This window comes from Pseudogymnoascus destructans (assembly GCF_001641265.1).
Source record: "Pseudogymnoascus destructans isolate 20631-21 unplaced genomic scaffold scaffold_14, whole genome shotgun sequence".
NCBI lineage: Eukaryota > Fungi > Ascomycota > Leotiomycetes > Thelebolales > Thelebolaceae > Pseudogymnoascus > Pseudogymnoascus destructans.
In genome coordinates, this window is record NW_020167533.1 from 981022 (window position 1) to 995286 (window position 14265).

The 14265-nt window shown below is 52.2% G+C and overlaps 5 protein-coding genes across 5 annotated transcripts; 3 read left to right on the forward strand and 2 right to left on the reverse strand.

The window, feature by feature from the left end:
* Window positions 1-2028: 2028 nt before the first annotated feature.
* VC83_05728 (uncharacterized protein) lies at window positions 2029-7382 on the forward strand. Its single transcript, XM_024469342.1, has one exon. The coding sequence runs from the start codon at window positions 4884-4886 to the stop codon at window positions 6861-6863; it is 1980 nt and encodes a 659-aa protein (XP_024323044.1). The 5' UTR covers window positions 2029-4883; the 3' UTR covers window positions 6864-7382.
* Window positions 7383-7771: 389 nt separating this feature from the next.
* TPI1 (triosephosphate isomerase) lies at window positions 7772-9501 on the forward strand. Its single transcript, XM_024469343.1, has 4 exons — window positions 7772-8058; window positions 8209-8279; window positions 8709-9320; window positions 9372-9501. Exons 1-4 carry the CDS (start codon window positions 7787-7789, stop codon window positions 9398-9400), a joined length of 984 nt encoding a protein of 327 aa, XP_024323043.1. The 5' UTR covers window positions 7772-7786; the 3' UTR covers window positions 9401-9501.
* MRPL51 (mitochondrial 54S ribosomal protein mrpl51) lies at window positions 9502-10388 on the reverse strand. Its single transcript, XM_024469344.1, has 3 exons — window positions 10312-10388; window positions 10176-10258; window positions 9502-10116 (listed from the first exon to the last, which is right to left on the reverse strand). Exons 1-3 carry the CDS (start codon window positions 10348-10350, stop codon window positions 9825-9827), a joined length of 414 nt encoding a protein of 137 aa, XP_024322895.1. The 5' UTR covers window positions 10351-10388; the 3' UTR covers window positions 9502-9824.
* Window positions 10389-10602: 214 nt separating this feature from the next.
* VC83_05731 (uncharacterized protein) lies at window positions 10603-12303 on the forward strand (the record flags this gene model as incomplete). The annotated part of the gene is made up of 4 exons (XM_024469345.1): window positions 10603-10864; window positions 10942-11069; window positions 11124-11229; window positions 11453-12303. The coding sequence occupies 4 exons, from the start codon at window positions 10603-10605 to the stop codon at window positions 12301-12303; spliced, it is 1347 nt and encodes a 448-aa protein (XP_024322896.1).
* Window positions 12304-13042: 739 nt separating this feature from the next.
* VC83_05732 (uncharacterized protein) lies at window positions 13043-14203 on the reverse strand (the record flags this gene model as incomplete). The annotated part of the gene is made up of 2 exons (XM_024469346.1): window positions 13043-13843; window positions 13982-14203. 2 exons carry the CDS (start codon window positions 14201-14203, stop codon window positions 13043-13045), a joined length of 1023 nt encoding a protein of 340 aa, XP_024322897.1.
* Window positions 14204-14265: the final 62 nt, after the last annotated feature.

The following is a 14265-nucleotide window of genomic DNA, read 5'->3' on the forward strand; positions in this document are numbered from 1 at the left end:
ATCCTGACTCTATAGAATTCTTAGACCAATGTAAGGTTCCTACGACGTCGACCGTGTGAGATCACGGCTTAACGTCTTTGAAGGTTTTCCGCTCTTACCGGGACTTGTAAGACGTACATGCCGATTGATAGACTAAACAGCACAGAGTCAGGTGACTGTTTGAGGTCTGTAAGTTTGTTGGAGAGTAGGCCGTGGGCGCTGGGATACGGTGGTATTTGGCCCTATAATCCACTACGGCATCCCAGGATCTCCGACCGGTGCTGGAAACCACCACAGTCTCAACTGGGGTTTCAGCTCTGAAGCCACCAGAATAGGGGGCTTTTGGGGGGTCGAAGCAGAACCTCCGAAAGGCCTACAAATAGCCACGTAGGCCCATTAGATAGTGTAGTTAATCAATCGATCTTATTTTGCTATAGTAAGCTATATACTGTGTGAGAACTCCTGCCCCGTTGCGCCCGTGAGAAGTCCCGACCACTGGAGAAACCACACGATTTGTGTGTGATCCCGTACCACGGTACTTCCCGTTCCAACAAAGTTAGAGACTATTGATTATATCATCCATTTCGACCGTTCTATGCAAGGTAGAGATCGTCTGCACGATACCATCGAGGCCTGACGAGAAAATATGAAGTACATCGAACAACAGGCAGATATTTTTGCACCTGACTTTACTCAATGGGATAAACATCAAAGGAAATTGAACCATTAGCAACTAACGCTCTTGCTGCGAGTAAGAGGGTGATTGAAGAGAACCATCCGGTTGTTCCATCGTAACACCAAGATGATGATCACTAGAGTTTTGACTAGTGAGGATGTAAGTCATTAGAACTGAAAGCAGTTGCGTGAGGCTTGTCTGGATAGCGTTGAGATAGTCGGAGGCGGAGAGGTTGGGTGGAGGTTGGTGAGAGAAGGAGATGGTTTGGATTATAGCGCATGATAAATAGATCGTAAGATTGATGCTCCAAATCGTGAGGTCCTCCTAGTGATAGGTTAGGTTGGTGGAGGCACAAGCGTCTCTATTAGGGAACTCACCTGTATGTAATGTGCCATTGATTGAAGTTTAGATGACCGTTTATAGTGTTCAGGGGTCTAAAGAGGCATTGGCAGAGTCGTTGAAGGGACCATTGTGGTAGCGCTATCTTCATGATACCCCCTCCTTTTTCTCACTGGTGAATTATTAGCATTCGACATGGTATCGGCGGTTCATCTCTAAGTGTAACATACCTTGCGAGGACTGTGGAGGGGCATCTTGCTGTATCTTCCATCTCTTGTAGTCTTCTTGAGCTCGAACCACCTCGAGATGCGATCTGGTCCAATTCTGTAGCAACCTAGCTCTCACAAAGATACCTTGTATGACCTCCTTCGGTAATCTCTGGTCCAAGAAGGCTGGCCAACTACAGGACAGGAAGGAGGGAGGTCGCATGAGATCGGCCCTGGTACCTGGAGGGGCAGCGGGGAATAGTAGTTCCGAAAGTATCACGTGACGGACTCGCAGGATGATGAGAAGAATCCTAAGAGTCCAGGACTCCGAGGACTCGAGTGAGTTCCCAGGAGTCCACTAGGCACGACGCCACTATATAAGTAGATAGTATTTCCTTAGATAGGAGCTTCGTGCTCAACTCAATACAGTATTTGTTATATACTAGTAACGTGTTACTTGAAGCCTTTGTGTCTGATCCCCTGCCTCCTCTGATAAGTAAACCTTTACGCAAGAGAACCTCTGTGTCTTCTATCGTTTAGAAGTCAGCGTTACACTTGGCATGCGTTACCCGCTTTGGTTTGTTCTCGATTCTCCCGGTTGTGGCTTTCGGTATCTTTAAGTGGTATTCTGGAATGAGTGTATTGATAACGTTCCTTGGGACCGCTGTAATGGGGATTTTGCAAGTGCTTTTAGCACACGACTTGCCCAAAGCACGGGGTAGCTAAACCCGGCGCGGTAGACTAGAGATACGAAGATAATACATATACTCTTCTATATGCCACAATTTACTCACCTCTTATAAACTACAGTTCTTTGAATGATAATGAGGCTCCATAACTATATCCTCGGCGGTGAGACCCCACAGTTCAGAGTGGCGACTGCGGGGCTCTGTGCCTGGACCTTTAGCGGAGAACTTAGATGAGTAGCGATAGTGAGGCTCTATGGCCTGACGGTGAGATCGGGCATTGTTGCCACACCTTTCTCCTCGATCATAACACTAGCACACCGAGATAGTCCAGTGAGAACAAAGGACGGAAAGATAGAAAGGGGTATGCCGCACCAAGACATTGTGAGGTGGCCAGTGGCAAATTTATCATCAGTCACACATGTCGGGCCGTTGGGTTGAGGAATCGGACCTGCAGCAGGCACTCACACCGGTGGCAAAAAAATCTGTTTGGCAGCTGGATGACAGATGCTGCACATTGAAACATGATCTCACTGGGTTGGCTGCCATATTTTCCAGTCATGGTCGGGATGGTAAGGCTCTGCTTCAAAGTTCCGTCATCCCGCGAGGCTCATGTATATTCGGTGTGAGAATTCGCGCAGCACTCATCGCATTTCTATATCCTTGGAAGAAAAAAATAAAACAAAAGGCTTGGGAACTGGTCGAGATGTCTTAACGCCACGCGTTGCGTCACATAGCGTCGTCATGACCAAAAGTCCTCGTCCCATACATATCCCATCTCGCATATCCCGATGCAGAATGGCCATGCCATGCAAGGCCCGTCTCATGCTGGAGTGGAACAGTTAGTTATCTGTCGCAAGAACCATCACAAATCGCCCTCGGCCTGACTCACCACCACACCCCAACAACGCCCATAGCCACCACCAAAAGCGTCCAGCAGCCCTGGTGAACTCTCACACAAGAGGCAATTTAATGCAGCCGTGTTGCCTAGGACCATTGGTCTGCACCTGTTAGCTGGGACACCACATGTTGGCTGGCTGTTGTCGCACCCCTCTCCATCATCTGTCCCTCGAATCAGCGTCCACGCCGCACCAACCCCTTCCACTCACCGACACAGCTCCTCGTCAGCTGGCTGGATGCGTGTACGAGTCTTCTATGTGCAACCTCGTCTATCATAGTGGTTGCGTCTGCGGATAAATTGAAGAATGGGGTATGTGGCGGAAGATCTATGGGGCTGCGATGAAGGCTTCTGGTTAGTTCGATTGGTTAGTTTCCTTCTCGTTCCGGTCCGCGATATAGTATCTGGGGGGCATCAGGTGTATTGGTTGTGGCTCACCCTCACCCGTCAACTGGGCTATTTGTCCCCGCGGCGGGCCGACCACATCCTCCCTTTGGTATATCTGCAACACCATGATGGTCACTCTATTGGAGGATGCGAAGGAATCGTGGCTGAAGGCTTGGTGGCTGAAGGAGATCCGAATAGTCAATGTGATTTTATTGGAATGGGAGATGCGCTGATTGGTTTGACCTGGCTACTTCCAGGCTTACACCTTGGTCCAAACGTCTCTTTTGTGTAATTGTCATGTAAATCAACGAACCAAAGGCTGGCCTCGCCTCCTCGTCGTCGAACTCTTTGTCATGTCTTGTCCTGCTTGAGATGAGCCCAAGTTTCGCCGATCCACGAGAACATTGAACGTTAGGGATATAGTTCTTTGGGTTAAGGGGCATCACATCGTGCTGACAGATCTCTAATTCCTGATTCCTTGAGGGCAACGGCTCTAAGCCACGACACGATTGCAGTAGTTGGCCGATATCATCCTACGGTCGATGCTCTCTACTGAACCGACTGACTGCTCTGGTCCAGCTGGTCAGGGACGCTAACTCACTTACCATAGTACTGTTCATGACGGCCAGTAAGCAGCATAGCCTATATCCTCGACCGGTCTAGGGCCATTGACGCGACGGTATGCAGTAACAAATGCTATGCATAAAAGCACTAGGAGCAGCTCGATTGAATTGATGGCAACGAGTAAAAGATGTTCAACTCGATTGGCTGTAGTCTCCTGAAACTCTTCGTCCTGGGTGGTGACTGGGCAGTGCCTTGGGCTTCGCCTCGCCATCGGCGCAGTGCAAGCCTCGCTTTTCGCTTTGGAAACCACGAAACAAAGAGAATTATATTCACAAGTATCTTCGCATGTGTAACAGTACTTCACTCATGAGGCTCTCGGTGAGAGCCCACTCCCCATCCCGCATATTTTGGAGGCCGGAGTTTCACCCTGGAGCGGTTGCCTGATTTACCGGATAACTAACAACCACAACCATCCATGCTGCCTGCGCCAAATGCCACCCTCTGATTCCTTCGCGCCCGCTCAGCCTTATTGGCCCTTGCGAGTCGTGATGGCTATGTTTAATCCATGTGGATGCTTCACCTACACTTCTCGGGCGTGCCTTGTGCAGACGTGCAGCAAGTACGACAGGTCGGTCATCTTGGAAAACACATTTGAGGTTTGCGTTTCACGAGGGGGAAAAACACTTTAATATTACAACAGAGGTCCTCCCTCTTTCCAGTTTCCCAAAATCCCACATAGACTCTCCTCACGAATTATTTAATCGTGACGCTTACTTGTGGTCGCCGTATCCAGGCAAATACCCCGTGCTATCTTGAGAACCTCTCACTTCGATAGGCTGCCGGCGGAAGCCTGCCTCTCGTGCCAGACCACCAACATCTCATCACCACACCTATTTATTTCCCACAACCCCCCCTTGGAAAGCCTCACTTCAGCTGATCTGAACCGGAAATTCGTTATCAGAAATAACCGTCCATCGAGCGAGCCTCGCGTGTATACACATCCAAGTGATATAAGACCCCAAGGCTCCGTCCTTATTCAGCGAAGCCTTCTCACCTCCGCAAATCTGGATAGTGCTGGCCTTTATTCCTCCCCCGCACGCGAACTTGTATAGCCTCTGGTTCCCATCATCCACCCGCACACCGCAACAATGGCGAACCGTGCAGGCATGCCGCCGCCACCTCCTAATCATGGTTTCCAACAAGCACCACCCGGAATGGTCCATGGCGGCCCTCCCATGAATCGCCCTCAGCAAGCTCAGCAGCTACGACAACCTGTGTACCAACAGAATTTCCAGCAGGGGGCCCCCGTTCCCGCTTACCGTGCAGACACTGTTATCAATTCATCCACCCGGATCCATGACATACGGCCCGAGAAGACGGAATCCGAGTCGTTCTGCAAAAAGCAGCTCACCTCGTATGAAGTATTCACTCTTCTCCCAAGCAATGACGATGACGGCAAAGACTCCAAGGGCTCCAAAGGAAAAAAGGACTCCAAGGACAAGAAGAAAGACAACTGGTCAGGCTGGGGCGGCAAGGACGGCAAGGACGGCAAAGATAAGGACGACTCAAAGTCCAAAAAGAGAGAGCGCTGGGCGAAGGTCACAATCAACCAGGAATGCTACCCAACGGAACAGATCATCAAGACGATTCAGAAGCTCGATGCCGGCAAACTGTCCACCGCCGAGAAGAAGAGCAAGCTATTCCCAAACCAGAGCACTCAGGTCACCAACATCCTCGACGACAATATCAAGAACGAGCGCGAATTCAATTCCTTCGAGTGGGTCCTCGCCCAACTTCACCGCGAGGAGTCTACCAACTCAAAGACGGGCAAGAAGGAGACTACCTCCATGACGGTCTACCTCAAGCGCGCGCCACTCCCACACATCGACGTTATTCAGATGTACCGCGGGCGTCAAGAGCGAGTGCGCTTGCAAGCATTCCAGAGGCAGCAGCAGGAGCAGGCACAGGTATTCCAACAACAACAACAACAACAGGCGGCGATGCAGCAGCAAGAACAGCAGCAACCGCAGCAAATGGGTGGTGGACAGTACATGCCCCAGAACAACAAGGGCGTCTTCCAACAACAACAACAACAACAACATCAACAACATCAACAGAAAGGAGCACCCTGGGCCCAACCTATCAAAAACAAGAACGCCCCTGGCGGCGTTAAGATTATCCAAGAACATCGCCCCGGCACACCCCACAAGTCGCCAAAGGGAAAAGCCGCTGGTACCAAAGTCCGCATGAACGACTCGGATGACTACTCAAGTGGCAGCAACAGCGAAACGGAGTCGGACTACGATTCTGAATTCAGCCATTGTGACAGCGAGGGCACCCCACACACCAGCGCCTCCTCCCGCTCCGGCGGCCGCAAGTACCCTCGCTCCCACCGCCCGCTCCAGCGCTCCCGCGAGCGTCGCCGTAGCCACTACGACCGCGGCGATGACTTCGTCATGATCGGCCATCCCAACCGCCGCCGCAGCCTCTCATACACCCCTGACGTCCCACGACCAGACCGTCCCCTCGGTGGCGCACGCGTGGGCACCTACGGGCATCCCAGTCCGGGAATCGCTAGCCCCGGCTTCGATACGAACGCTTTCGCCATGGGTGTCGCGGCTGCTATCGCCCAGCCAGCTATCATCCAGCAGCCAGCCGCACAGTACGCAGCCCCGCCGCCGCAGCGCATGATCTCGAATGTCGAGCGTGCAGCTAACGACGACGCGCGCTTACGCGAGGCTGAGGATATTATGCGCCGGGATGTGCTGAGAGAGGTGTTGGCGCGAGATAACGCGGCGAGGATTTCGCGCCCCTATGGGCGGGACTTCCCCATCGAGGGAGGTCGTGGGTATGCGCTGCCACAGAGACGATACCTTGACGGAGATAGGGGAGAGAGGCTATATAGGGATCCGCCTATTTCGCCGTCGGTGTCGTTCATGTCGTCAGCACCGCTGTCGTTGCCTCGTGAGCCTGGCCGCAGTGGCCACTATTCACCAGAGCCGAGGAGACGCGGCACGGAGTACGATTATCCTCTCCACAGCGGGATGCGTATTCCCCTAGAGGAGGACAGGGGGTTCGACTATCCCCGGAATCCATTCCGGCCGCTGAGGGGGCCGAGGCCGTATTAGGTCTCGTCGGACGATAATCAAATTGGAAAGTGTCTGCTGATCTTCTTGGTCGATGTGTATGAGCGTGTTTTTCCTGTGCAAAATTTGCCAGTGTGTATCTGGGGGATGATTAGTATTGCGGACGCTTGCTATCTGATCCGTGTATTTATTTTCTTTGGGCTGTGGGAGCGGACGCTGGGTCTCCTTTTGTCTCAAGTATGGGCGTTTTAATGATTGTATGTAACGTTAGCAGACCATGGTCTCGCGCAAGCAAGGCGGATGGTTCGAGGAGCAGGATGCACTCCGTTGATGAAACAGTATATCATAGTACAGTAAATGAAGTATCAGCATTCATACTATAATCTGCCCATCTTACCTTGATATAATGAGGGAAACGAAGGAGAAGACGATTCAGTCGAGATGTGATAAAACCCATAATCAACAGAAGAAACAGAGAAGATTCATATAAGGTTAATATCCCTCCGCTGAAGCCTGGATGATAACCCCCCCCCCATCGCCTCATCCTCCTCTGCGTTGAGGCCCGACCCGTTTCTCAACGGCAAATCAGACAGTAGCGCTGCTGCATCCTCCCCAAAGAGGCATAAAAGAGGGTTGGCGGACGTGGAGCGCTCCAATATGAAATCCTGTGAATGCATGGAAGGGATGGGAGGCAGGGGAGCAAGGGAGGGCCGGCTCGCACCGCCGGGTTGTACAAAGGCATGGGGTTGCGATGGAACGAAGCACAACGCATAGTATATAAAAAGGCGCCCATATTAAAAGAAGAGCAATTATCTGACAGCATATAGAATCTTGAGAACCTTTGAGAAATCAAAAATAGTCATCAGCAAGTAAATAGACAAAAAGAAAATAAATATAGATACCTCCTTATCTTACAGCTGAAAGTGGTGATTTTCACATGTAGTTGTTCCGTCTGGGTAACTCTCATGGCAGCTGGCCCCGCGGATAGAAGTTGCGAAAGCGCCTGGAAAAGCCGTCAGTGGACGGGATACTGTAAGGGTGGCTGTCCCCTCTCGAGGTCATCACCCCCACTAATATTTTGGGGCCCGACAACTGGAGCAATTTGTTCAACAACCTCTCTCAACATACTGTACATTATACACCTTTTGGTAGTTTTCTTCACTTCAAAATCACCAAGTTTATCTTTAAAACTAGTCAAGATGGCTCGTCAATTCTTTGTTGGTGGTAACTTCAAGATGTAAGTTCTGCCACTCTGTGCGATACCGGAAGTGGGGGAGCTTTCTCTTTGGGTGTTGGGGACGACGAATCCCAAAGAATCCCAAAGGCGCGGGGCGGTTGAGATGGAGAAATGAGAGGTAGACACAGAGAGCTAATTACTTCTCTGCAGGAATGGCTCTGTCCAGAGCATCAAGAAGATTATCAGCGGTCTGAACGAGGCCAACCTCGACCCTAAAGTCGGTATGTACATATCGAATCGACGTCATTCATAATAGAGCTCAATGAGATGGCAATTGGATGGCTGTGTCCGAATCCGAGGGACTGCTTGCATGGATAAAGAATGTTCTCGGGGGATTGCAGCAGCTTCTGTCTGTGGAGTTGGCTGCCTCTTCCTCTCAGAGGGGTCGAGAATTCTTCCTCCCAATGCTGGCCGCGAGCGATTTACCCAGCTAGCTGGGCTGTCGCGGGCCTTTTACTATTTGCAAATCACGATGATTGCCCAAATGACAGAGCTGCCCCTTGCGAAGCTGCCTCCGTCGATCTGTCTGCCAATGCAACAGCATCTTAGGGAACCATACCTCTTTCCCTCAAAGAGCTTCTCGAGCATGAATGGCGTCTTTTCCAGCGGTTATTCTACATTGCATTCTTGTATCTAACGCAATACCACAGAGGTCGTCGTCGCCCCTCCCTCCCTCTATCTCCTTCTTGCCCGCGCCGAGCTCCGCAAGGAGGTCGAGGTCGCTGCCCAAAACGTCTTCGACAAGAACGAGGGCGCCTTCACCGGCGAGATCTCCCCCGCCCAGCTTAAGGACTCCAACATCGGCTGGACCCTTATCGGCCACTCCGAGCGCCGTGTCATCCTCAAGGAGTCCGACGAGTTCGTCGCCTCCAAGACCAAGAACGCCCTCGACCAGGGCGTCCGCGTCATTCTTTGCTGCGGCGAGTCCCTCGAGCAGCGCGAGAAGGGCGAGACCGTCTCCGTTGTCACCGCACAGCTCGGCGCCGTCGCTAAGGCTATCAGCGCTGAGCAGTGGGCTAACGTTGTTATTGCCTACGAGCCCATCTGGGCTATTGGTACCGGCAAAGTCGCCACCACCGCCCAGGCACAGGAGGTCCACACCGCTCTCCGCCAGTGGTTGTCGAAGACCATCAGTGACAAGGTCGCAGAGGAGACGAGGATCATCTACGGCGGCTCTGTCAGCGAGAAGAACTGCAAGGACCTGGCTACCCAGCCCGATATCGATGGGTTCTTGGTTGGAGGTGCTAGCTTGAAGCCAGCGTGTAAGTTTCTATCCTCCCTGAACGAAAGACGCAATCGCTGACTGTTTGTAGTTGTTGATATCGTCAACGCCCGCTTGTAAGCGGTTCGTAGGTTAACTAGGCCTATTTAGTGTGCAATGGCGGCAAGCTTTTACCCTGCAGCGTAAAAGTAGAAAGTAGAATTGAAGTTCTCATGTAGCTCAAAAGTCTGTTCAAATAAGCTGGTGATGGATCACTGTGATCATGTCGCTAATGGCTGAACGCGAACGCTCAATCCCACTAGATATAGACATGCTTGCCTTGTGAACCAATTTGTAGCATTTACACACACAATTGCTGTAGCCCATTCCCGATTGCCAGGCTGGACTGCCTTGCCTCTGCCACACCGATCAGCGTCTTGGATGTAATTCGCTCCTATTTCGATTTTATACATAGTATACAGTCTTCCCTAAACGCCCTCAATGCCCCAACTTCTGGTATTCTTCCTTTCATACAATCCCACAACCATCCACCCATACACACCCCCTAGACCGTCATTGGCCCGCTGTGGTATGGCGACCAGATACCTCTCACACTGTCGTTGATAGACTTGACAGGCTTCGTCTCGGTCTTCAGCTTCTCGCCCGACGCATCCCTCAGCAGAACAGCCTTCTGCAGAATCGACATCGGCTGTAGGTTCCTGACACAAATTGCCTTCTCGCGACCATTGATGAATGTGCCCTTGATGACCGGGTGTTTGCTCGGGCGGGGAGAGACCGTAATTTCGATGCTTGGGTTGGCGGCAGCGAAGGCGGGGAGTTGATCGCGGAGGAAGGCGCTTGGAGATATTAGTATTAAAGGCCCGTATAAAAGGAATAGAAGGAAATAGAAACATACTTCATGCCCCTTGAGCTACCAGCCCAGTCGCAGTAGTGGAAATCGAGCTTCTTGCACTGCAGGATGAAGGCGCCAACGCCATTCTACAAGCTTGTTAGCAAACATGCGGGGCCAAACAGGCGCAGACAAATCTTACCTGTCCAGAGGACAACTTCTTTAACGCTTTCGCACCCATGATGTGCGATTGACTTGTCGTGGTCTCTAAACTCGTGGTTTCCTCGGACGTTCTACAGAATCTCTAAGGGCTCCGACCACGTGACTCTGTGAAATTTCTCGCTTCGCGGCGGTCCAAGCTTGACGCGGTATGTCTGGAGCAGCCTTGACGCTTGTTACGCACCTTCAACAACTTCATCCACCCGGCTATCCGATTCCAGCAGCTCCTTTGGACGTAGAGCTTTCCATCTCTAGAACTTCCACATCATTCGTGATGACGGACAAATTACCCCCCAACCTCCTCGCGCTCTTTGCGCCCCGCCCAGGACTGCGATGGGTTCCCCCCAGCGATCATGCACCTCAGGACCGGAAGACTGCGACCATCTCAGGCCTGGCTGCATTCCTACCTGCGCTGGAGGAGTATAAAGCTACGGATAAGTATGAGCCGACGGAGAGCTGGCTGCAACGCAAGGATAGACTCAGATTGGAGAAGAGGGAGGCACAGGAGCAGCTCTTGAAGGAGGGCCCAGCCGATTGTGAGACACCCTCACAAGGCACCAATGTTGCCGTCACAATCCTACAGAAGAGTGTAAAGCTAATATTATTGCTCTAGATAAACCTCAAGAGGACCAGAATATTCGCGGTGATGCTTTCAAGACTTTGATTGTTGCGCGCCTGAGTTACGATGCGACAGAGCAGGATCTGGAGCGTGAGTTTGGGCGCTTTGGTCCCATTGAGCGTGTATGTATTCCAATTCTACAATAGCTTATGTACTGTACTAACGTCAATTTACAGATCCGGATTGTGACCGACACCCACCAAGACGAAAAGCCCAACAAGAAGAAGAAGAAGCATCGCGGCTATGCCTTCGTTGTTTTTGAGCGTGAGAAAGATATGAGAGGTAAAGCGGCCACATATACCCCCAACCCCACATTCTTGCCCAGACGATCTATAGATCTATCTTCCCTAATTTGGAGAGTCCCAAGTACCCACGGCCCTCAAGCTTGCCTACTGGGATATCCTGTTTCTTTTTCCTTTCGTTCCTTTGTTCACTCTTCCACCGATCAAGGTATATTTTTTAAGGGTAACAAAACTAACAAACGCGCTCTTGCGCATCTTAATAGCTGCTCTAGATGGATGTGACGGCATTAGAATCAAAGAACGACGCATCAAAGTCGACGTCGAACGTGGCCGCACTGTCAAGGGTTGGAAGCCACGTCGCTTCGGTGGCGGCCTTGGAGGCAGAGGTTACACAAAGGCTGTCCCACCCCGCCCTATGGGACAAGGTGGATTTGGCGGAGGACCTGGACCTGGTTTCCGTGGTGGATTCAGGGGAGGGTTTGATGGAGGCCGCGGCGGTGGTGGCTTCCGAGGTGGCAGAGGTGGTGGTGGTTTCCAGGACCGTGGACCAGGAGGCAGAGGTGGTATCGGCTATCAAGGCAGTGGATTTGGTGGCCGTGATGGTAGCAGAGGTGACCGCGACAGAGGATTTGGAGCGCCTCCACCAAACGCCCCTGCTGGACCACGACCAGGCGGCGGTGGCTACTCTCGCAATGGGTATGGCCAAGGCTCGCCGGACCGCAATGGGCCACCTGCTGCTGGTGGGTATGAACCACGCGGTGGCCGCCCTCCGTACGACGACAGGGGACCAAGTTCGGGTGGGTACAAAGGTGACAGAGGTGGTGATCGATATGGTGGTTCTAGAGGAGGCGACTACCGTGGTGGCGGCGGTAGCGGAAGCAACATGGAGCCGGTAAGACCTCGTGAGGGCGGCGGATACCGTGACAGAGACTCTGGACGCGGCGACCCACGAGACCGCGATCCAAGAGATCGGGACCCACGCGACATGGGCCGTGAACCCAGAGACGGAGGATATGGTGGACGCCCACGCGAGGAGGATATATCGAGGAAGCGCATGTACGATGACGGAAATAACGGCTACATCGAAGACCCGCGAAAGCTCCGACGGTACTAAACAAGCAAGCTTCTTTGACAGCAGGTGGCTTGGGTGGGTACGGGTTTGAACCTTTCAGCTTTTTCTTCCCTCTTGCAACAGGGGTAAGCAACACTACAGCTACAGGTGCACGTTTGCGACTTTCAGTATCAAGGAGGTATGAAGGTAGTATTTGCTGCTCTGCCTGACCACGCATACATCGCCCGAGTTCGAATCAAGCTTCTAGGCTCATGAAACGGTCGATGCTTCATTTAGTAACTCGGATCCCTACAACTACTACGTCTGCCTTCTACTTGGCAATTTTCTTGCAACAGCTTCTTTCAAAATAATCGTTTCTTCGACTTCAAGAAACTTGGGTAACCCGACCCTCCCCTGACCTGGACCAATTACGGAAAACCTTCTACGCCTTCTGCCACTTTCTGGCCAGAACCTTATCGCCTTTGTCCTGGATTGCAATCCTAATTTGAACTTTCGTCTATGTCGTTTACTTTTTAGTACTTTTTGTTTTTTCCCGCCTTGTGCTCGTGTTGGCGGTGAGTATGGGATGATGGGTGGTGGGTTGGGGGTCCAACATCTAATCTTAGGTTCCTCAAGCGGGTTTGTACTTGTACGATAGTCTCGCGATACTATGTTGTTAAGAGCATAAGTGTATGGCGAGAGGCCAGGAGGAGTTCGCCGGTGGGTAGGCTAGTATAAAAGCGATTCAGATGAGATTTGCAACGTTTTAACGTAGTGATATTTGCAGTAGTCCTTATCCAAGTCAGCGGACACACATGACCGCATCCTCCCCAAACACATCTACCACTCCTCCCTGTCGTAAAATCATACCCCCAACCCATTTCCTCCCCCCTTCCACGCTCTGAGACCCAAACTTAACTACCGCACACCCCCGCACCTTCGCCGCAGACCAGAGCACCCCATCCTCCTTCTCCTGCGCTAGCCGCCGCGCTCTCCACGCCTCCTCATCCGACACCTCCATCTTCCCATCCAGCTCCACCGCCTCCTTTGACCTAAAGTCCCTTGCCCCAATCCGCGGCTGTGCACTAAACTCAGCGAGGAAAAAGGCTGATACCGGCGCCATTAGCGGGCCCGCCAGGATGAGCGTGCCGAACACGGAAAGCGCGTGCATTTTGTCTTTCAGCGGCAGCGCGGCCGTGCTATCATCGGGAGTGAGTGCGTCGCCATCTAAAATGAGGTTATCGCGCAGTAGTAGCCGGGGCCGGGCCTTGTCCTCATCTTCATCGTCGGCCGCGGCGCGCCAGACCTCGTTCCGGCCGGACCAGGAGGTGAAATCCCAGTTCTCGTTGCGAGAGGTGCGACCGGCCGTCACCCAGTCAAGGAGGCAGAGAGTTGCGGTTGGATGGAGGGTGAAGATCTGGGATTGGACGTAGACGGAGTCGGTGAAGGGCTGGACGGGGTCGGGGAGGAGGCAGAGGGCGGAGGAGGCATGGAGGGTGACGGAGAGGGTTTGAGAGGATTGGAGGGTGGGGGTGGCGGATTTGAAGACTTTAGTGTGGCCTTGTGTGGCGATGGTGAGTTTGGCGGAGGGGTGGACGTCGATCTGGAGGAATGTTAGACTCGACGTTGTAAGTTAGGGATGGAGCAGGAAACGTGACTTGGAAGACAATATGCTGAACGAAATGCCTAGCAGAACAGGGTCGCTATGCGTCGTCTGATAGACTATGAAAATGTTTATCACCTTAAGATAGACTTGATCGCCCGCAACGAGACCGCCGCCGTATGTTAGAAGAAAGGCAAGGACGGATTTCAGATCCCCCGCTGGAGATGGTGGAGTGATAATCTTTAAAGGATACTGAAAAGTAGCCTTCACGAGGCCTGAAATGCCATTGGGAAGTAAACGAGCAATCAGATGTCCTTCTCCCGGCTTTGAGAAGGATACTGGGAATGGAGACGTGGTCATGGCGGGCCTATCTGTGCATGGCTGGGATAAAGACGGATACAAGTGAATGAGGCAGGGGAGAG

Coding starts and splice junctions, on each gene's coding strand:
- VC83_05728 (XM_024469342.1), top strand. CDS start 4,884: ATGGCGAACCGTGCAGGCATGCCGCCGCCACCTCCTAATCATGGTTTC.
- TPI1 (XM_024469343.1), top strand. CDS start 7,787: ATGGCAGCTGGCCCCGCGGATAGAAGTTGCGAAAGCGCCTGGAAAAGC. Junction 8,059..8,208: donor GTTGGTGGTAACTTCAAGAT/GTAAGTTCTGCC, acceptor ACTTCTCTGCAG/GAATGGCTCTGTCCAGAGCA. Junction 9,321..9,371: donor TGCTAGCTTGAAGCCAGCGT/GTAAGTTTCTAT, acceptor GACTGTTTGTAG/TTGTTGATATCGTCAACGCC.
- MRPL51 (XM_024469344.1), bottom strand. CDS start 10,350: ATGGGTGCGAAAGCGTTAAAGAAGTTGTCCTCTGGACAG. Junction 10,259..10,311: donor AGAAGTTGTCCTCTGGACAG/GTAAGATTTGTC, acceptor ACAAGCTTGTAG/AATGGCGTTGGCGCCTTCAT. Junction 10,117..10,175: donor GGTAGCTCAAGGGGCATGAA/GTATGTTTCTAT, acceptor AATATCTCCAAG/CGCCTTCCTCCGCGATCAAC.